Source organism: Alligator mississippiensis, chromosome 1 (assembly GCF_030867095.1).
Source record: "Alligator mississippiensis isolate rAllMis1 chromosome 1, rAllMis1, whole genome shotgun sequence".
Lineage (NCBI taxonomy): Eukaryota > Metazoa > Chordata > Crocodylia > Alligatoridae > Alligator > Alligator mississippiensis.
In genome coordinates this window covers 437,969,552-437,993,522 of record NC_081824.1, presented here as the reverse complement: position 1 = coordinate 437,993,522, position 23,971 = coordinate 437,969,552, and the positions used below count along the sequence as shown (strand labels likewise).

The window sequence follows — 23,971 nt, the reverse complement described above, 5'->3', positions numbered from 1 at the left end:
CTTTCTGAGCATGATCTGAGGAGCTCAAAAACTGAGGTTGATTTGTCTAGGTTTCCTTCTTTCTTTCAAACTAACCAGGTCTGAAAAGCATGAAGTCACTTCCCAGCTCAGAGTTTTCTAAAAAGCAATATTTGGAAACAAATAACTGATGAGAGGCTGTTGAATGGGAATGTAGTATAGTCCAGAAAAGAGAACAGTCTCATGAGTTGGTGATGCCTTCCCCTGGTTCCATGTTACAACAGAAAGATGTGTTCGCAACCTCCTCCTACCTGGAATATTGTTCCCAGTTCCAGATCAAGGTCTGTCTCAGGAGGCACTCCCAGACCTTATTAAAGAACATTTATAAATTGCACAGGATGTGGAAAGATGCTACAAGATGCACTCAGATCTAAAAATCTTGTGTCACAGTAAGATACTAAAAATCTGTTAACTTTTTCCAAGAGGTGACTTTGGCCATGCACTTATACAAGTATCTACCCGACAAAGCTGTCAAGTGTCACTAGCTTGAATACAATCAAGCTAATTTTATTAACTTCAATGACATTGTGCTTGATTACACTCTAAATCCTTCATCACCTTCTACCTCTTGCTACACAAGTTCTAAATTCCCGTCTCCTTGCCTGGATTGCTCTAATCTATCCTCCAGGCTTCTCATCTCTGCCCTGCTACCAGCTGCTTCCCCATCCCCATTAGTTCCTCCCAACTTCCCATTCACAGCCTCCTTGCCCATCAGTTCAGCATCCCAATCCCAGTTGATAATACAAGTCTACTTAGCTCCCAGAGGCAGTTGCCCTCCAGTCCAACTACCTGTCCCAAATGCCCTGTTTTGTCCCAATCCACAGGATCAGCTCCTACCACTTCTGCTTTCACCTCAGGCAGCTTCCTTCTCCATGCTGCCTGAAACCAGCAATGGGAGCACTGAGACTACAGGGAAGAAAGGCTCCCTGCTCTCTCTGTTCAAGTTTAATAGCTCAAAGGTGAAATTTCTGAGAAAGTCTTACTTAGCAGTGGGTTTAAATCATACCTAATGACCTACAGTGTAGCCAAATATGAATGGATTTCCAAAAGAGTTTCAAAAAATATATTCTTGATCAACTACCACCAAATTTCAAAGTGTGGGATAGTAAGAGACTTCCAAAAAAAATATTACTACATTTTTTTTTAACTTAGCAAGACATCAGAATTTTCCCTTGACCTGTTCTCACAAACAGATAATAAATTTTGTTTGAAGTGCCCCTCTTAAAAAAAACAAAAAAACAAAAAAAGAAATCAATCTGAGGCAGACACCTGACAGAAAATTTCATCCTAAGCAAAGTTATAAGCAATTTAAACAGTCTTAGACTGAGTAGTACCAAATAGCCTTAATATGATGTTGCGGTATCAGACCTGCCTTTAATAGGTGAGTGAATAATCAATCCTAATTGTGTATTGCAAAAAGCAGTGTTAAAAATGGCAATTATACACACAAGAAAAGGGCAATACATATATAGCTAAAATTTTAAAAATTGTAGGTATTTAGGATCTGTCTCATAATTAATTCCCATCTTATATTTAAATGGCCATGAAAAGTAATGATTTCAAACTGCCAAAAAGCAACTCCAAAACACTTTTCTTTACTTGGGAGAAACTCTGAAAAAAGCCTAAGAATTAGAGTAGAGTAATGGTTTTGACAGATAACTGTCTAATTAAGAATCTTCTCTTTATGTGTACTTGTGGTTATAACATTGTATTCCTGTAATATTAGGATTCCAATAACTTCTGGCATCCTGACTTAACACTTACTGCTTCCCCAAAGGACGGATACTCTTTAGTTATAATGACTACTGAACTTGTGCACACAGAAAAATCTCATTCAAAGTCCATGGACATTCTACCTTTGTGAAAGCTCCAGCCCGAATTCTCATTTATATTAAGATCCTTTCATGCTACAGTAGCAAAGTAAAAAGGCCTTAAAGTGTATAGAACTATGTCCACATCAAAACTACTTTTTACTACCAGAGTAGTGTAAGGAAACCTTAACACAAATGGAAATAAAGCCTTCAGACTCCAAAAGGCAGAATGTCATAAAGGTAATTTATAAATAATGAAGAGGGAACACAACATTTCCTAAATCTGTTCAAGAAAGATACTGGTTAATCTTTTTTTCCCCTTAAAACTAGCCAGAAAAAAAACAACCATAAGGAAAAATGCCTTATCCTCCTCAGGAATGATTTTCAACAAGTTTGAAAGTAAATTTAAAAAAAAAAAAATCTCTATGGGTTGCAATTCTGCTCCGTGACAGAACAAGCTGTCTAGGAGAGATAGGCAGACATACTCCATGGGGAAGAGAACCTGCCATTAGGCTGATTCAAAAGCAGCCATGACTGTGCCCTAGAGTAAGAGCTCAGAGCTAAAATCACTGACTGCCTTAAACAAAATTACATTCACTATAACTATGGCATGAGCGAGTTTCAAGAAAAGTTCTGCAAAATAAATTCCCTTTGGTTTTATATATATTGAAGTAGGTCAACTCGTATACACTGGGAACCTGAGAACATTAGAAAACATGAAGTTAAGAGAACGCTGCAATGAAAACTTGTTTATAGGTCACAAACAGAGCAGCACCAAAGAGGGACCTGGAGATATTACTATGGTCAGATTTCCAAGAGAACTGCACCCTCGACATTCACGTAGCTTCAGAGTTCTTCTGAAAATTTGGCCCAGAATAGAAAATCTGGCCCAAATGGAAGCTGAACACTTTGGTCGTTTCCAGACAAGCATGGCTGTGTGATATGTGGTGCCGTAGACCCACCTGTGCCACCACACACCGCAAATTCAGGTGGTCTTATATGTGACACTGGTATTTGTCCCATGGGAAACATGCACCCCTGCATGTGCATGCTCATGGGGACATGGCCCTACTGTCCAAATTATTATCCCCAGGCACTGAGAGGGTTAACCAGCTTAAAAATATTTGTACCATCACACAGACAAGCATATGCTCCTTTTAGGTGAGGAATTTTTTTATGATTGAACAACATTAGAGCTTTCTGCGTCAAAACTGCCATAATTTATAGTACTAGTTAACTACCAGGGATGTCCTATATTTGTGAAGTGAAAGGCATGGAGAGTACTAAACCTTCAAAATACTTATTTAGGATATATAAGGTCAGTGGAAACCATGCAGCTAACCTTCCTAACACTGGATAACCCATTGAAAAGGCATTCCTCAACAAATGACTTACTTATCAGTGTTATTGCAGTAAAGTGGAAGTGAAATTGAGGATTGGACATGGGTGGCATTAAGTCAAACTAAAGCATTAGGAATTTTACTAAAATTCACACAATTCAGTAACTGAAAATTTTCTTAATGGCAGCACAATTATTTGCTATATCACCACACACCCAGTTTATAAACACAGTAGGCTGAGATTCACCCTTCTGAAGAATTTAAGTGTACTGAATGTTTAAATGAGTTTTCTATAGTATATAGGCCTTGAGCTTTTTCACACTGATTAAATAAATAATCCTTCCCCAACAAATCCTGTTCAAATGTAATGCTTCTTACCTTATCTTTATTTTCAGAGCCAGAAGCCTCAAGTTTGGTCCGAATCACAAATGGGGTTGATAATCTCAGGAGGACTCGTTCAAATGTGGCACTGATCTTCGGAGAAACTATGTCAAAGCAGTCCTGGAATGTCAATGTTTTGTGAACATCGCATCTGAGCTGCTTCCTAAGACCTTCCCCAAGCTGGAGCACCAGCATGTTGGGATCAAACATCAGATGGAAGGGAAAAGCTCTGCAGAAGGTGCTGATGCTTATCCTCAGGTCTGAGGGGGACTGGGACGTTCCTAGTGGAAGTGTTTTTGTGATATTTGCATTTTCACGTTCCTTGATAAGAAAAGTAAGACTGCTGCAGTTGCCAGGGTTTGACCCCTCTGAGCACAATTTATCATTAGTGATTTGTTCCACTTCCACTTCCAAATGGTAAATCTTTTTTGCTGCCGCCTTTATCATCCCCATCATTGCAAATCCAACAATATTATGTGGGTGAAAGTACTGGAGCATAAGATTGCCTTCAGGAAGCTCTTTGCATAGGAAAGAAGGGGATTCCAGAGTGGCCTGTCTTCCAAATGAAGTTCTAATATGCTCCAGCAATGCATCAAAACCATTGAAGAAGTCCTGCAAGCTGCCACCTACAGCTCGAAGAACTCTTTCATTTTCATCAAAGCAGATATTGAAGAATTCCTCCCCAAATTTTTCTTGCATTTCTTCAAACTTCAAACCTAAGGGGTAATGATAAACATATGTCATCAATGTGGTATTACAGTTACGCGCTATTTTCTATTTTATGTCAGCAACGCGGTATTACAGCTGCATAATATTTTCCACTTTAATTCTGTGTTTCCACAGGGGTTCCAGTCACTAGTATAGGGTTTCTCCCCTAGTCTCTTCTAAATGTCACCTGATGTCTCTAAGTCACCCAATCCGTCCCATGCCTCACTCCTTTTGGGCTGCCCTCTTGCTATTCATCTTCCTTCCTCGCTCCTCTGTTCCACTTCCTGTACCAGTGATAATTTGACAGTTCGGCTTTTTAACTTCTTCTCATCCTTACTGGAAACCAGAGAGCCCTGGAATCATCCCATGTTTTACATCTTACTCACTACCGCATTATGCAACCATCTTTTGACCGAGGACGGTAAGGCAGGACTTTTTTTAGAATCTGTTACTACTGCTCTTGAACTGGACAATGGGGTCACTAATAATATTTGACATAGTATCTTCCCTTTCATTGCCTCTGAAATCCACTTTTTGTGCCTACCAACTTGAGGAATGAAAAATGTGGGACACAGGACTGAACACACATTTTCCACCAAACTATCCCAAACCCTACAACTGAATAATCAGATATGTCTCTCCTGCAGTGGTTCTTAACTGAGGTGCTGGGTGGACCAGGAAGCAGCTGCAGAAGAAACCCCTCTGCCACAGCCCCTCCCAACCTGCCTGGCACACCCCTTCCTGGCAACAGAGGCACGGTGAACAATCTTGTCTGGCTGCAGCCAAGTGACCAAGGCATAAGCCTTGGGCACTGACAATGGGAGGTCAATGGAATGGAGGGGTGGGGGGCCCTCTCTCAACTTGTCACATATGATTAGTATATCTCTGCCCTCTGTGACCAGATCCAGACATGCAGGCATGTGCTGTTTGTGGCACTGCAAACATCTTTGTAGCAACACAAAACACACATGTTCTACATTAAACTGCTTGTGGTGCACTGTGGCAAAATTTGCTATTGGGATTTCCCAGTAGACATATTTTCCCTGATGTAGCGGTGTGAGGGGGACAAATTCAAGGCAAACCTCATATAATTAGAATGCCTGTAAAGTTAGAACAAATTTATCAATTTCAAGCTATAGATTCTAATTATTGGGGTCATCTTATATTCAAATTAACACCGTATCTTTGTTGTTGGAAGAGATGGAAGAGTAAAAGAGTGGCTGTCACCTGGGGCCAAATTCACAAAAACTATGGAGAAAACATCTCTAAAAAACTTAAGAACCATTGTTCTACTGGTTACATTTACTCTGTAGCTATGATGTGAGATAGTCTCAGACTCTTAAAATATTTTCTTGTACACATAAAGAGTTGTTGGAGAATAAAATGGAATATTTGCATTTCTCTGTGTTGCTTGAGGCTGAGAGTACATCCCTGTGGCTAATGGTTGGCCAACAATGGAACAACTGGAAACAGATGTTAGACCTCCTTAAACCCCCATCACAAACACCTAGGTCTTGAATTACAAAGATGACAAAGTGGATACAGGCAAAGAAAATGCCACTGATGCAAAGCTAGATCTCTAAGTGACAATGTATATCAAATGTTGTTTTGGCCTGATTGCATCTATTTTAAAAGAAAACTTGGATAATTTTATTTAAGATTACTACTGAACATTATCCCTGCTATTTTTGAGGATGCTCTTTTAAGCATAATTTGCATTTAAACACTGTATATCATGCTATGCATATAATTTATAGAACTACAGGAAAAGTCTCAACTATAATAGAAGAAAATAGTAAAAATTAGTATTCTTTTCTTTTGATTTACCAAGTGTACATCCAATAATTGTGTACAAAGGAAATAAACTGGTCTTGCGTCTAAAAAACTGAACTCCACTATATAAAAATGTATTACAGATAAGCGTAATATAAACCAGTAAAACTCATGAAAGCTAGTCCTAAATATCCCAATAGTAATGAAGAGAACAATCATTTATGCCCTAAGGGCATGAATCAGATTATTATCATAACATACATTCATCATGCCTTAAGATAGCCAGTTGATTGCTAAAAAATTTCATACAGTTTACGTGGAGCAACAGTGAAATTAATTAGTTTCATACATAACAGCATAATAAGACACAGCAACATATTCCAACCTATTGTTTGAAGAAAGAAAAAAATTCTGATAATTTCAAGGAAGTTTCTAAATAACTACACATCTATAATTGTATATGTTTGTTATTTCTACAGCATCTTTTATCCAAGAATTCCGACGGGGCCCACAAGTGCTCTACAACCTTAACAAATTTCATGCAAGAATCCATTTTCCCATCAGTTTAAAAACTCATAACACAGCACAACAGTTCAGGACTGAACATGAAGAAAAATACCTTATGCAGGAGAATTAAGAAATGAATTTGAATAGGTATAATAGTGTAACTAACTGCACTGGGGTGTATCCATAAATCTAGGTTAGCAGCCTTACTATTTAAAAAAATTATCATGCAGAAGGTAGTGCAGGGTTGGGATCTTTAATCTTTCAACAAACCGTCAGAACTGTGGTTGTGTGTCTAATCCAAAGTAAGCACAATACTGGCCAGTATCATGACTCAAAGGAAGCATCCCAACTACTAGGTCACTATCACTTCTGCAAAACATAATCCTCTAACTTCATTTATCTAACAGCTGGCTCCATGTAATGAGGGTTATTTTATGCAATTCCTTTCAGTGACATGAGTACAATATATGCTATTTTAGTACTAAAATGGGCAGATTTACACCAACACAAAATGGAGTAATGTAGCACTGTATCAGACGTACAGAAACAGAAATGGTCTAAATGGACCAAGCCAGTGGTCTACTCAGTCTTTTACACAAATGACCCATAGGAAGAAATTCTCCTTAATTCTCATGAGTTAAAAGCTTATGTCCCGAAACACTCTCTTCCAAAACTTTTTACTGTATTTCTTACTATTGTAACTCTAAATGATTCTATTATCCAAACCAACGTAAAAGAAAAAGAATCCATTTTTCAGTCCTAACAAGTTCTTGGTCTTGGCAACATCAGCTAGCATGGAGTTCCACAGGCTGTGTGCATATAGTGTTATAAAATATTTCTCTACTAGCTTTAATTCTACCACTTTTTCAGTTTCAGTAACAGAATAGATCAAAATAGAAGTAATACATCTAACTACTCTATAAAGTTAACGATTCTCTATACCTTTCTTTTATCCTTTCTTACCATCATCAACTTACCCCTTCCTTTTTTGAAGAGTTCCAGTCTTTTCAATCTCTTAAATGGTAGTGGCATACTTTTGCCCTTAGGCCTATGCACAGAAAAAAATGTCAATTGCCACTGTTATGTTAAGCCAGATCAGATCAGTGGTCCATCTGCTAAGTCATCCTTTCCCAACAATGGCTGGTACCAGATGCTATAGAGAAATGTGTGAAATCTAATCAACAATTATGCAAAAAAAGAAACCCCAGCAACTTCCCCCTAACTATAGCAGTTAGTAGTTGGTTTATACAAAAATATGAGGGCACTAAAATTCACCTAGATATTTTTATTATGTACATAAAAATATGATTTTAAAAAAAATTCTCCTCAACTCTTTGCCTTAGTGAGATATGAGTTACTAAATGAGAATCCAATTTTTTAATTGTTATATAAATGTATATATTCAAATATTTAGCAGTTCAATTATATTGAATATCTTGTGTTCTTTTCCTTGCCTTCTAATAATTGGCAAAGAACTCCAGGCTGCTTTTATTTATATTGTGCATTTTCACATGCCTCCATCATGTCTTCTATCTAAACTGAAAATCTTTTCTAGCTCTTTTTGTAGGAAATTGAGTTACTCTTCATTTTTGTTACCCTTCTCTGACTATTCTGCTATAATATTTTTCTAATGGGTGACCAAAATTGAAGGCAGTATTTAAAGATGTGAGCTAACCCCCTGTTCATTTAATGTCATTAGCATATTTTCAATACCATTCTCTCTCAAAGCTAACACTTTGATTTTCTCTTTGACCCACAGCTTCACGTCGATATAACATTTGCATTTAATGATTCACAATATCTTTCCAAGTGGCTAATATTAATTAAGCTGCAGTCCATCTGTATGTCTGTACACGTCCACTGGGAATAAACTTGCAACTTTCTGCATGGACTTTCATGTGGCACACAGCTCTTAGGTCCTTATGAAGAGTCATGTCCTATTCTGTCTAATTAGTGCTAACTCCTCATTGGTTTCAGTAAAGAAGTCTAATGAAAAAGAGAGAGAGAGAGGATATAAACCAGAATCTTCCTCACATGCTTTCTAATCTAATCTAAAGAATTTAGCATTACAACTTTGAGTGACTGCTCCACCCAGTCTTGCAGGTCATTAAATCAGCATATTAGGTAATCCTCATCCTAGTTCATATCTTTGAAATACCCCCGTTTTAATTTTCTTCCACTTTGAAAATGAATCTAAGCTGTTTTCACTGATCAGTTTTCTACCTGACAACAGAGCAGTACCTCAAGGAATCAGATGCAGATTATATATTATTGGCACCTGCTGTCTTCATGATTCACTCTTTAAAGATAAATGGATGAGCTATAATCTGCCCTGGCCTGCTGCGTGATGCTGGGAAAGACACTTTATCTGTGTGTTTTATTTGCCCCATCTGTAAAGATAGAATGTAGATACTAGCATTCCTTGTAAAGAGCTGCAGGATTTATAGACAAAAAGTTATATTATTTTGCTGACTCCATCACAAAAGTATTACAGCACAAAAATAAAAGTATCAGAGAAGAGCAACAAAAAGAAGAGCCACAGAAATAATTTCATATGAAGAAAGCTAGAGAGAGAGGCTAAGTATAGACAGTCAAAAAGCCCAAGGCTGAATCAATTCAGTCTTCACAGGTTAGTCAAAACTGCATAGATTGAACAATTGAACAGGCATTCATTTTCAATTCCACAAGTACACCCACATGCCTGAAGTGGCCCAGGCCAGAATCTGGGGGGAGGCACTACAGAATACCTCCTTGCTCAACTGGAGAAGACAACTTGGATTAAGGCTATCCCACCTTCCCTGCAAGGGAGGGTATGTGCGGGAGGTGCAAAGCATCCTGGGATGCTGGGAGGAGTATGAGTTAGCTTGAATCTGGAGGGGATCTGGGACAGAAGTTCAATAAGCCAATTTAACCTAAATCAGTTAAGTCTGATACTACATCCATCCAGGTTTATCTTAAATTGGTTTATATCAAAAGCAGTTTGTGTGCACTGAACTTCTGTTGTTTTACAGATTTGAACCAATTTCTGATCACCTATACCGGTTTGTGTGTAATTTCTGTCCTTAGTCAAAGAGGACAAAAAGGGCATAAAATGATGGCTATTAAAGGAGATCAGTTGGGAGTTTTTTCTTTGCCCTCTGAAAAAAGCTCTGATAAGAGCTATTCTGATTCTTTAACAATGTGTCTAAAAGGCTGGTGCACAAAAAAAATAAAAAGAAAGACAAAAAGAAAGAAAAGCTCTAGCACTACATGCATAATTTTGGACCAGGCCCTACCTTAGTAAAGCGCATGTTGAAGTGCTTTGCTGAACTAGAATGTAAGCAGATAACTTTACCCTTGTTAGGAAACCCTGTTGTCTCCCTTTTCTTCTCATCAACCCTGGAAATCCATTTGGCCTATTTGGCCACAGATCACACAGAAGAAATTTCACTCTTCAGCAATAAATGGATGAGCTGTATCATGGAGAGAGCTGCTGCCAGTTATATATAATCTAGTGGTCCACATCTGATTCCTCGAATATTCATGAATTTATACACTATCTGAGATGCCTTTAAAAAGAGTCCAGAAGTGTCATCTAAGGATTAGTAAGGTTGGGATTCAATTTGCAGTTCTAACGTTCATATAAAGAATAAAACCTAAATTCTCTCTCCTTATGTAACAAGAGTTTCTTGAGTATCTTTGATTAAATATAGTAGATGTCAAGTGTTTCCTTTAAAACACAGATCTCTGCTCTACCTGATAAAGTTTCAGATTAAAATTAGAGATTCCAGGGTACTGTTTAAATATAATCAAGGACAACTATTACTGTGTCTTCTTAAATGAAACACATCCTTTGATATAATACACACCTTGGTTTTGAAATGCAGAATGAAGAAGAAGAGGGGCAAAGCCTTATCTTCACTTAGCTCACCTTCCCTTTCCCACTTAACTAAAGCTGAAATACAAAAAAAGAAACCAGGAGCAGGTAGCAGACAGTAAAACTGCTTTTAAAACTGTTTGTTTGATTGGTGGGACATAAAAAAGGTTGTTAACCCCTTTGGAGTGAAGAACAACAGCCATTAAGTCAACTACCTCTCCCAGCTGCTTGAATAGTAATACGATAGCTACTGGGTTTTCAGTTGTAGCCATGTTGGTCTAAGGACATAGGCAGGAAAGGTTCTTTGAGTAGATGTAATATCTTTCATTAGACCAACTGAGTAGTTGGAAAAGAGTTTTAGATAAGCTTTCGGGCACAATAACCCTTCTTCAGGCATAGGGAATCTCTGGTGGTCTGAGACTCCAAGGTATGAGAGAAGCTAAAAGTGTGGCAAGGCATCAGTGAAAATGTAAATAGGTAGAAATTAGAAAGACAAAAAGGTAAAGCAAGTAAGGGAGGGGGAAGAAACCGCCAGGAGGAAGGCGAGGGGGAGGGAGGTCAAAGGAAGACAACAGTGATAGAATACAAGGTAGGAAAAAATGGCAGTCTGTGAAAAAGGAAATATTTGGAGATCAGGAAAACAGAAATGAGAGAAGCTAGAAGTGTGACAGGATGTCAGTGAAAATATAAATTGGTAGAAAGTAGAAAAATGGAAAGGTAAAACAGGGAAAGGAGGGGAAGAAAGCAGGAGAAAAAAAGGCCAAAGGGAAACACTACAGTGATAATAATACAAGGTAAAAAGAGGCTGTCAGTGAAAAAGGAAATAGTTGGAAAGCAGGAAAACCAAAGGCAGAAAAGTAGGAGAGGGGAGGGGAGAAAAGGTGCGGGAAAAGAAAAATGTAAGAGGTCAGGTACCTGGTGAATGAGATGTCAGGCAAGTTGTAATGTGTCATAAATCCAGTGTCTAGATCCAGTCCCTGATTTTTTGTATCCTGTAGATTTATGAAGTGAAGTTCATAGGCTCATCTATGAAAGGTGTTTTGTAAGTTCCCTTTGAGGATTACAACTGAGAGATCAATTAGGGAGTGATTGTCCTGTAAGACGTGCACACCCACAGGTAATTGGGTATTCTTGTCTTTGATAGATTTTCAGTGTGCGTTCATTCCGGTGCATAGTTGTTGTTTGGTTTCTCCTATTTATTTTCCATCAGGACTTTAAGTGCACTAGATAAGGTATTACATTTCTGGAGGTGCAGGTGTAAGATCCAGGAATGGTGATGGTTCTGTTGTGGTGTGTAATTATTGTGGGGGTGGTGGAGATGTGTTGGCAGGTTTTGTATTTTTTGTCCTGGTATGGTCTGCATCCATTGGGTGTGGTTTGGGTCATAGGGAGTTTGCTTCTGGTGATGAGGTTAGCGAGGTTCGATGCTTGTTTAAAAGGCTAGGATGGGTGGTTCTGGAAAGATCTCTTTAAGAATGGGGTCTTCTAGTATTGGTTGCAATTGTCTGAGGATTTTCCACGTAGGTTCCAGGGAAGGGAGGTATGTCATAACTAAAAGGTGTGTGATTTGTGGGAGTTTTCTTTTTGTACTGTAGCAAATCTTCACGTGGTATTCAGGTGGCTCTTTCAAAAGTGCGATATCTCTCTCTGGAGAAGTGTACTTGTTGGCTGAAGGCCCTTTTGAGATTTGTGAGGTAGTGACCATGGGTCTTCTTGCTGCAAATTTAGTGGCATCAGAGAGCTTGGCTCTAAAGTTATAGCTTTCTTGGTGTGTTTAGGTTGCTCTCTCAGTTATAGCCTCAAAAGGGAATTTACAAAACAGCTTCTGTAGAAGAGCTTACAAACTTCACTTCATAAATCTACTGAATAAAATAAAATAAATCAGGGACTCAATATAGACACTGGATTTAGGCCACATTACAACCTACCTGACATCTCATTCCCCAGGTACCTTACCTCTTACATTCTTCTTTTCCCACACCTTTTCTCCCTCCTCATCCGCTACTTTTCTGCCTTTGGTTTTCCTGCTTTCCAACTATTTCCTTTTTCACTGAGAGCCTCTTTTTACCTTGTATTATCATCACTGTAGTGTTTCCCTTTGGCCTCTTTTGTCCTGCCTTCTTACCCTCTTTTCCCTGTTTTACCTTTTGTTTTTTTAATCTCTACCAATTTATATTTTCACTGCATCCTATCACCCTTTAGCTTCTCTTATTCCTGTTTTCCTGATCTCCAACTATTTCATTTTTCACAGACAGTCTTTTTCTACCCTATATTTTATCATTGTTGTCTCCCTTTGGCCTTCCCCCCGCCCTTCTTCCCCCTCCCTTACCTGCTTTACCTTTTGCCTTTCTAATTTCTACCTACTTACATTTTCACTGACAAGCTGCCACACTTACAGTTTTTCTCATACCTTGGAGTCTCAGACCAGCAGAGATTCCCTATGCCTGAAGAAGGATGACTGTGTCCAAAAGCATACCTAAAACTCTTTTCCAACTATTCAGTTGATCTAATAAGAGATAACATATCTACCCAAAGAACCTTGCCTGCCAATACAAGAGCTACTGCACTGTGAATCAGGAATCAAAGCAGGCTGCTTCTATCCCAGTCAGAAAAATCAGTTTCCCCACTTCATATACACACCCCATCTTTAGGGGCAGATTTTTTTTTTTTTTGGCGGGGGGGGGAGGAGGAGGAGGGGGAAGTGCAATAAAATATGGCAAAACAGGTTCTAATGTGTAGGATATCATAAGGCCAGCTGTAATGCCACTATCATTCTATAAAATGCTGACTTGAGTATAAAAAATAATTATATCATCACAAAGGGAACCCAGAGAACATTTTTGTATTATTTTTTATTAGCCGAGTATAAACATAGTTAAAAAAAAACAAACACATATTTACAGTATACCTTTACATATAAATTGTCACGCAGCTGTACCCCTGTATTAACCTTACTTTGTAGTAGCATCATACCTATATTTCTGATGTAATGAAATAAATATGTAATTCATGTAAACATGAATATGGGCTTAAAAAAAAAATCAGTCTTATTTACCTATAATTAGGGTTGTACCCAACTTGGTGGGCAGCTGATATTGCAGGCTGATGGCAGCAGGACCCCTTCATGCCTCTCATTGGGCAAGGGGCCCCAGTGGTGCCACCCTTTCCCTCTGACTGGCTGTGAGGGCTGTCCATTATACAGCCCCACCCCTCACTATTAATTGGTTATGAGGATCTGTCGGTATGCAGCCCCATCCCTTGCTGCCAATTGGTTGAGAGGGGAAAGGTCACACAACAGGCAGCCCTCTGCCAATCAGCAGTGAGGGGTAAGGGTGGCAGCCATCTTGGGCTCCCCTTTGTGTGGGCAGACCCCCTCCAACCTTCCCCCCAGTGGGCAGTGTTGCCCTCTAGGAAGTCAGCATTTTATTTTTGGTAAGTGTGAAATTTACAAAAAAAATTAGAAAAGACGTTGCCCACTTTTGTGGGCAATGCCAGATTTCATGATTTCCATGAAATCTGCAAAATCATGATTTTGGTAGGTCCCTACCTGTAATATTTATGTTACCTGTACTTTTACTGAGAAATACTAATATTCTTCTAATCATGTTTTTTTAAATTCAGTTCTGCTACAGTAAGTTCTTTTCTCTATTCTGCTGTGATCTTTTCTCCTTATAGAGCAGTCTTTCCTACCCAATTGCAGGTAGGGGCTGGACCTGATGATCTGTAAGGTCCCTTCCAGCCCCCAACATCTACGAAACTATGAACGCTTTCAGCAACTAAGGTTCTGCAAGCTAAAAATCAGGCCTTCAGCAACACCAATGTAACTCTACTACAGTTAGATCATGTCTTCAATCAAAGCTGGGAAACCCCGTCGCTTACATAGGTTTGTAGAGTGGTACTGACTGAACTTTCAAACCACCAGTCATTCAGGCTGACAAATTAGGAGTACCCAGATGTTTCCCTCTAAACTGTGTTCACTATGTAAAATGGAACAGAATAAAGAGGTTTTTAAAAACCTATTTTCATCACCATAATAATCAAACATGGCTTTGAATCCACCCAGAGATCAGATCAGGTGGGGTAAAATAGACCCCTTTAGATGATTTTTGACAAATTCACGCACCAAAGGCTCTTTAAAAAATGAAACTGGAGGCCAGGTCCTTTTGTGGATGACAAGCTGGTTAAAAGGTGGGAAACAAAGGGCTAAGTGGTCTATTTTCAGAATGGAGAAGAGTAAATAGTGGGGTGCCCCAGTGATCTGTGCTGGGTTTGAATGCGTTTAATATTTGCATTATTTATTCCTGGAAAAGGGAGAAAAGTATGTTAAACAGTCACATCTGAAGCTAAGTGTGAGAAGTTGCAGAATTCATCAAATTTAGTGAGTGGGCAATACACTGAATTTCAATGTTGACAAGTGCAAATGCACCTGGGGGAAAATAACCTGAATTATTTATATTTATATTTCACACACACAGAATGCAGAATATATATCACACACACACACACACACACACACACACACACACACACACACACACACACACACAGAATGCAGGCTTCAGAACTTGCCATTGCTGCTCAGCCACTCAGGAAAGAGACCTTGCGAGAGATCTATACCACTGTATAAATCCATGGTGTGTCTACACCTTGAATACTGCATGCAGTTCTGGTGTCTATTTTAAATAATGTAGTTGAATTAGAAAAAGGTACCAAGAAAGCTAATAAATGATATGATGGGTAAAAAGCAGCTGCTATACCAAAAGAGACTGAAAAAAGCTAGACTTCTCCTTTCCAGAGTCTAAGGGGGAATATGATATAAGTCTATAAAATCAGGAAGGATGTGGATAATGTAAATACATAACAGTTTCTTATCAAGTCCCAGAATGCAAGAATAAGCAAATAGCCACTGAAATTATCAGAAGGCATGTTTAAGCCTAATAAAAGAAAGGGGTTTTTTGGTTTTTTTGGTTTGTTTTTTTTAAACACAGTGGGTACATCTATATGTGCAATCAATGTGATGCAATAAACTCCAGAGCCATTTAACTCAAAGTACACTACTCTCGGGCACAGAGTCTACATGTGCGTTCAAAACAGCAGCACTTTGAGTTGGGGTGGAGCAGCCCCAGCCTGGCAGGTGGTACAGGGGGTCAGTCCTGATCTCTGGGTAGTGGCAGCCAGCAGGGACGGGGCTTGCTGGGGCACAAGCATGCAAATCCTGCAGAGCTTTGTGGCTAGATAGCAAGCAGCCCTCACACTTTGGCACCCTTGTGCCCCAGCCAGCCCTCGTCACAATCTATACAGCTTCAGTACACTTACTCCACCATAGGATAGTACTGTCCCTGACAGTACTGTCTTACAGCGGAGTTGATTAGTTCACTGCACCCTAAAACCAGCTGCAGAGCTAATTAGTCTACTCCACAGTAAAGTGCACATGTAGATGCACCCATTGGGCACATCTACACAAGACGCTATGTCACCGTAGCAACAAGCTACGGCAACATGGAGTCAGTGGGCATGAACCATGATGCAGCCACTACAGATGCAGTTGGGCATACGTGTAGTTAACTAGCGGGACTTATTGCCACAGGAGGTTCTAGAAGGAGATAGCATAACCAGATTAAAAAAGGGATTAAGTCAAAATTCATATAAGAGAGATCCATAGGGGGGCTATTAAAAAGAACGATCAGGGCTGTATTCTCCGACATCCTTAAACCAATGATAGTTGATGACAGGCAGAATACAAACAGGAAATGGAACACTCTAGACATGCCCCATTCATATACTTTTTATAAAGCATCTACTATTTACTATTGGAGAAAAGATACTGGGCTATATGGAACATTGGTCTGACACTTCTCATGTACCCAATGTCTCTTTAATACCAAATGCAGAGACATTACTGTAAATCTGAAGTTGTGCCACTGAAGCCATGATGCAACTACACAAGACATTTACTGTGGAATAGACTAATTAGCTCCACAGTAATATCTTGAATCTACATGAACAACCCTATTAGGCCGCAGGAAATGAATTAAACTCCATAGTACTTACAGTATAATAGTACTTGTATATACAAGAACTACCCTACTGCATAGTTATTTACTGTACAGCAACACATGCAGAAGCTGACCTGGGCATAAGTTATGCCTGGCCAGCCCAGCCAGCAGGGCACCACAGTCCTTCCTGCTACCTAGCCACATGGCTCAGCAGCTGCAGGAGCCTCATGGGCCAGCCAGCCCCTCTGCTGCCTGACATAGCCACCCACTGCCCACACCAACCCCCATGCCTCCTGCCAGCCAGGGCTGCCCCCAGGAAGCTGCAGCCAGAGGCTGGAGCTTCCACTGGCTGCTGCAGGGGAGCAGAGCAGGGCAGCAGCAGCCCTGGCCTACACTGCTCCTCTCTGGCTCAATTTGCTGCTGTCCTAGGCACAAGTGTAGATGCATAATGCAATAGTTGTTTACAGAAAAAAAACAAACTCATCCACTAACCTAGTGAAGGGGACTTTAAACTAGGTTCATCAGGGGATGGAAACCAAAGCCCTGAGGTAAGTGGGGAAGCAGGAGACCTGGAAGAAGAGCAAGCAGGAGGGGGCAAAAGAAGAGGTGCTCTCATACTTCCTGAGAAATCAGGGCAATCCACTATTTAGCTTAGGTGCCTGTACACAAATATACAGAGCCTGGGAAACAAGCAGGAAGAACTAGAAGTCCTTGCACAGTCATGGAACTATGATGTGATTGGAATAACAGAGACTCATGCACTGGTACAGGCTGGGGGATGACTGGCTGGGCAGCAGCTCTGCAGAAAAGGACCTGGGGGTTACAGTAGACAATAAGCTGAATATGAGCCAGCAGTGCCCTTGTTGCCAAGGAGGCCAATGCAGCCTGGTATGCCATTAGTAGGTGTGTTGCCAGTAGGTCAAGGGAAGTGATCATTTCCCTCTATTCAGCACCGGTGAGGCCACATCTGGAGTACTGTATTCAGTTTTGGGCCCGCCACAACAGAAAGGATGTGGACAAATTGGAGAGGGTCCAGCAGAGGGTGACAAAAATGGTGAAGGGGCTGGAGGACATGACTTGAGGAGAGGCTGGAGGGAACTGGGTTTTTATTTAGTCTAGAGAAGAGGAGACAGAGGGAAACTTAATAGCAGCTTTCTACTACCTGAAGGGGTGTTCAAAAGAAGATGGAGCTAGACTGTTCTCCGTGGTGGTGGATGACAGAACAAGGAACAAGTCTCCAGTTGCAGCAGAGGAAGTATAGGTTAGATATTAGGAAGAATTCTCTCACTAGGAAGGTAGTAAAATACTGGAACAGGTTACCCAGAGAGGTGGTGGAAGCTCCATCCTTGGAGGTTTTTAAAACCGTGATAGACAAAGCCTTGGCTGGGATGATCTAGTTGCAGATGGCCCTGCACTGATCAGGGGGTTGGACTAGTTGGCCTCCTGCTGTCCCTTCCAACCCTAACTTTCTATGATTCTATCCCCATAAGCTAATTTTCGAAGGATTTTTCAGCTAGAGTTCTTTGAGAATCCCAGTGAGCATGTGGATAAGAACGATCCAGTTGCTATAACATAATCCAGTTGCTATAGCCTATCTAGACTTTCAAACCACTTTTGACAAAGTTCATACCAAAGGCTCTTGCTGAAATTAAGTAGTCCTGGCATTAGGGACAAGGTCCACTCAAGGACCACTAACTGGCTAAAGTACAGACAACAAAGAGTAGATATACACCATCAGTCTCCTCAATGGAAGGAGATAAAGAGTGGGGCCCCCAAGGCTCTGTACTGCAGCCTGCAACATTCATACTTGATTTGGAAGGGGGAGGAAATGTTGTAAGATGTCTAAGTTTGCAGATGACATCAGATTTTTCAAGGTGATATAAACAAAGCTGAGGGCTGATGTTACACTTAGGAGCGTCCACACATTCAAGCAGGAAGACACATGCTAGTGCTAGTAAAAAGTTAGGACTTTGTAGGCGAGGAACATCTCCACATTGTGCTAGGTAATGTGCGATATGCCATCATGGAACCGCTCCATGGAGATGCCAGCTATGCAGGGATGGGACTGACAAACAGCTGTATGTTGACCGCACAGAAGTTGCAGCCCTATCCAGAGGGCTGAGGCCATAGTAAGCATTACCATGCAACTGCTTAGAAGACTTCCTAACTTGTAGTAATGCTTACTATGATCTAAATAAAACATATCCTAAGTATAACATGCAACAAAGCCCTGAGTGAAGTACTGTGGAAGGATCGGATATAATTGAGTGAATGGACAACAAAATGGCAGATTAATGTTATGAGGCTAACCTCCTTCAAGCTGCACCACAGTTTATCAGGTTCTGATTTTTTTATTTTTTTTTGAGCAAGAGACACAGATCAAAACACAGATTGAATGGTAGGGGTGGAATGTTGTTGCAAGCACAGTGGTCTTTGCCTCTCATATTCACTTATGCATTGCAAAGCAGCTGTGAATCCTGCTAAATCACCCACTTAGGACAAGCATATGTTTCCTCTGCAGCTCTAGACTGAAGCAAGCTGCTGAGTCTAGTCTCTGTTGAACTAAATACCAGGAACAACTCTTAATAGTGCATTACAGAGAACAGGGAAATGTGCATCAGTTAATTCCTCTCTTCTTGGTGAAACAACTAATGGTATAGACACATCCACTTTTCCTTCACAGAAGGCACATTTGCATGAGACGCTTTATTGCGCAGCAGAGCTAATTACTCCATAGTAAGCATCACTGTCCACACGTTGACCCTTACTGTATAATAAATTTCTTATACTCAGTAGCAAATGCTTCTGAGTAATTATTGGCAGTCTACATGTGTCATATTGCACAACCATGAGCAAGTTTGCTCCCAGTCAACCAGGCAGCAACAGTGGGAGATTGATCCCTGCCCTTGGGAGCTGCTCGATGCTGGGGGGAGGGAGGGAGGAGGAATAGGAATGGGACTCCACCACCGGGAACCCAGGTGGGGACAATATCCCCCTTCCCCAGCAGCAGGAGGCTCCAAGCCCCCTGATGCATGATTACGGAGCACGAACTGGGAGCTCCCTGCAAGAGGACAGTTTCCCACCTAGCCTGGAGCTGAATGGGACCAGCTGCTGACCAGGATAGTTCCTGGACGGCCCCAGACTATGCAAGGAAGTCTGCACATGCAACCTCGAGGTGACTGGGGACTGTCCTATATCAGGCAGTCCCCAGCCATCTCAGGACTGCATGCGCAGATTCCCCACACACCCCATGGCTGGCCAGAAACTGTCCTTTTCAGGGGCAGGTCCCAGCCCCGCAGGTTTTTCCCAGCCCCATGCCCTGATCAATCTGCCAGTAGAGCTGCTAGCAGTGAGCCCCCAGTTGGGTGGGGAATCCCCATCCAACTGGGAGGTCATTACTAGGGGTCTCACTGGCACACCAGAGCAGGGGGCTGGGATTTGCCCCCTCATCCCCTCCCCCCCCCCCCCACCCTCCCAGCTCCTTCTGAGCCCCTTACTCTGATCAGGGAGCCAGGGCCAGGAGCTCCCTACTGCCAGGGCAGGAGGACAGTGTCCCCACCTGGGGTCCACCACCAGAGCATGCTCAGGTAGCAGGCAGCTCCCAGGGGCAAAAAAGCAATCTCCCTGCCCTCTCAAGGAGACAGTCTAGAGCTCCCCCTGGCTGCTGCAGCATGTTGGTGGGAGCTGGGGGGGGCAAGTAGACTGCTACCCAGAGCAGCAAATCTGCTCTCAAATTCCCACACATGTAGATGTCTGCCCATATTCTAGAAGTAGCTTACTCTTCAGCAAACCCACCCTGCAGCATTTGCATGTGTAGACACACCCAGAGAGTCCTCAATTATGAAGGACACAATGTACAAGGCATATGAATCAATTCAAAGAGGTAGAATCAATTGCAAAGCTCCTTCTGAAAAGTTAATGTTAACATTCCAGCAACACAAGCTATCACTCAAAAACAAGTATTCTCTCATTGGTCGGGTTTCCAATGTGTTGTACTGTGTTGGTATCTTTACATCAGTGTAAAGCAGAAGTAATTCTAACAATGTCCATAGAATAAACAAAATCAGTGAAGGTGAGAGGAAAATGGAGAATGAGGCTTTTTCACTGCAGGTTTCTAGACTTATACTTCTAGTGACTGCTCAATGGAGAGAGAAATTCCAGTATTCATGCATTATAAATTGCATATGTACAAATGAACCCACAGATTACAGAAATGATTTTGCGAGTAGTCTAAGCATCTGTTCAAAATCTCCCAGGTCTACTCATGACCTAAAGATCTGCTGTGCTTTGATGAATAATGAATACTAATTGACAGTTGTACAGGCAGTGTTACTGGATCAGAAGAAGTGAATGACATCAGACTCCACACAGGTAACAGTGACAGGCACTGCTAAGGAAAGGTTTTGTTTCATTTTACAAATGGAAACAAAAGTTCAATGATTCACTTTTTAAGCTCTATAGAGTAAAATTTCACATGTTATTAGTCAAAGCCATATCCTGCTTCAAAGGTTCTCAACCAAAGTACTGCCACTGCCCCTACTGCTACAACTAGGAAAAGCTACCCCACATCTCTGTTCACAGAAGGTATTTACAGCCAGACTGGGAAGCAGCTGCAGCAGGAGCAGTTGCTCTTGCCTGCATTAGGTTTATGCAGTGTGGCTAGCTGGAGAAATAGACATTTGAGAACACTTTTCTATGGATTTAATCTTCAGGCTGCCATTGCTGCATGAGGTTTACCTTATGCAGGAGAGAGCTCCTGCCTACATGACATTTACCTGATAAAATATGTAAGCCAAGACACTACAACCATGGTTCTCAACCAGGCTCCTGGTAAAATTCAGAAAAGTTATGGAGGAATGCCTTGAGTCTAGAAAGGTTGAGAACCACTGTCCCAAGTATTACAGGCCAAGCAACATTTGTTTGTTAAATATTCACTTCTAGCATAAACAAACAACCCTTGGGCTGCACAGGGAACAGTGTTCTGAATAGGAAATCTTTATTCTCAATTATATAAGCAAGCTGAGAATAGAATTTGGATCAACATTTGTTTAAATATCATCACAGTTAAAGAAATAATTGCGTCTTCTGTTCAAGAATGTTACAAGAAGATCAGCTATGCTGGTTATACTCTCCAGGGATTGTTTCCTATTCAGATAAAGCAATCTTTCAATGATCTCTACTCACTGAGGAAAACAAACCACCACACAAATGTAAAGGCTAATTAGGTAGCCACCATTAACAGTTTGCCTGATGTGACACAGACTACTGACTAAAATGTTGAAGTCAGAACTAATGCTGGTACACTACCTTCAATTCATGTCACTGGATAGGAGAGAAGAAGAGAGAAGGAAATAAGCAGTTATTAAAATATTACCTTAGGATTCTGGTCTTCTAATTGCTCTTCTTATTCTGATCTTTATTTCATGTTGAAAAAGTGAGATTTTCTTAACAGTAACTTCTTTTCACCTTTATGTATAAGTATTTTAAAATATTTTTACCCTTCCTCAAACCAGCATAGTAGCAGTTCCTGAGGCAACTATCAGCTAATATAGTCCCCTGTACTACACTAATGTGTAGTCCTACGCTAGGGACAGACATTCAAAAAGCCCGAGCCCAAATTGATTCAATCTTTGCAGGTTAGTCAAACCTGGCTAGGCTAAATCAGTTTTGTAACTGGACAGACATCCCAGAAATGCAGGCACATGCCTGCAGTGGCTCAGGCTAGAAACCAGGGGACGCTAGAGCAGCCCTCCCTTCCTTCCACAGCATGGAACTGAGGGGGGCATGGCCAGGCTCCCACAGGAAATTCTGATTAGACCAGCAGGGAATTAGATGAGTGATAAACACCGTTATCAAGAAACCGAGAGGGACATTACCAGCTACTTGTTGATTCAGCACAGACAGTAGCCAGCATGTGGTCTGCTAGCCAATACACAGACACCTCCCCAGCAAGGCAGAGGGGAAGGAGGAATTCCTGCTTAGTAGGGAGTGGCGAGGGGAGGTGGGAAACAGCCTGCAGTCTCTGGAGCTGGAGCCAGGGAGCAGAGGGGAGGGGCCCACCCTGCTGTGAAGCAGAGAGCTCCACCCCACCCAGAGAGTATGCCAGGATGATGGGGGAGTCTGGTTTAGCTTAAACCAGCAAGGAGTCTGGGACAGACATGGCATAAATCGGTTTGAGCCAAATCAGTTAAGTGTGATACTACATTCAACCAGGTTTATCTCAAACTGGTTTCAGCCAGCCATTCTCAAATGGGTATGTACACACTGAACATCTGTTCTGTTACAGGTTTAAACCAGTTTCTGATCACTTGAACCAGTTTATGTGTAATGTCTGCCCTAGCCCTAACGACAGGTACACACCGCTAGACCATATTGTATGATCTAGACACATTTCAAATACATTTTAAAAACACACTACGGCTAAAAAATAATTATAAGACATTTTTAAATCACCCATAGAGTTGATACCCCATGAACATGTAGTTTCATAGTTAAACACGAGTACTGATTTTCAGGAAAACATGCATAGTATATGCAAGTTTTGCAAGTCTTATGAAAAGTGATGATGTGAGTCATGAATATGCAAGCAGTGTCCAATGTGAGAAGTTAGGACTTTTAATTGGCTCTTAAGAATTCCTAGAACACTTTTGATTTGGATCTGCAAGGTACTGAGCACTTTTCAACCTCAGGCTCAAATGAAGAGCAAAACAAACTCATCAAATCACTGAATGCAGTCACCTCTTGGACAGACCACAGATGGCATATATCAGCTGTTTTACAATGTATACCAGTCCTACGCAACAGTTTAAGATAGAAGAGGATGACAAATGTTGTATCCAACTGCAAAAGACATTTTAGGTAAGCACTCAGATGGGTATTCTTGATACCTTCAAGAGGTACTATCTTGCCTTTTACAAAGACAGGAATCAAATCTTAAATTATTATACAAGGTCAGGTTTTTAAATATTGTGTTTCACGCCAACAATCTATCAAGTAGCATAATACTAAGAACAGCCCACATGCTTAAATTTTGGTCCATTTCCAAGTAAACGTTATTGGTACTATTAACTGTAAGGTGGGCACATCTACACGTTCATTAATGTGCCCTAGTTACTGCGGGTTAAGTTTAGTACTTGGTTAACCAACTACTAATTCAATTCACAATAACTCATGCTACTGGGCAACAGCACTGACACATGTTTTGAGATGCTTACTGCGCAGTAGCCTACCAACACTACACAGTAGCATATCAACACAGTTTTTGACTGGCACACTACTGTGCAGTGTTATTAGGCTACTGCTCAGTAAGCATCTCCTGTAGATGCGCCCAGTGGGTGCATCTACATGAGACAAACATGCAGTAACCACCGTGCAGTAGCATTTAGTACTTGTATAAATCAAGAACTAAATAAATGCACAGTAACCAGAGTTGCTATGCAGTAGCACCATGGAATGCCTTTTTAGTGACACTACTGTACAGTAGCCTAATAAGCCTGCACACTAGCATGTTAGTACCGTCTACTCTGTGATATGCTCCTGTGCAGTATTATTCAGCTACTGTGAAGTTAGTTAGCTTCTTGT

General features: G+C 41.0%; 1 protein-coding gene across 1 annotated transcript in view; it reads right to left on the bottom strand.

The window, feature by feature from the left end:
• Positions 1 to 23,971, bottom strand: part of GUCY1A2 (guanylate cyclase 1 soluble subunit alpha 2) — a 264,111-nt gene that overhangs the window by 212,974 nt on the left and 27,166 nt on the right. The window contains exon 4 of the mRNA XM_059720935.1: positions 3,548 to 4,266. Coding sequence (XP_059576918.1) covers positions 3,548 to 4,266 — 719 coding nt within the window. The remainder of the gene's footprint in view (positions 1 to 3,547; positions 4,267 to 23,971) is intronic.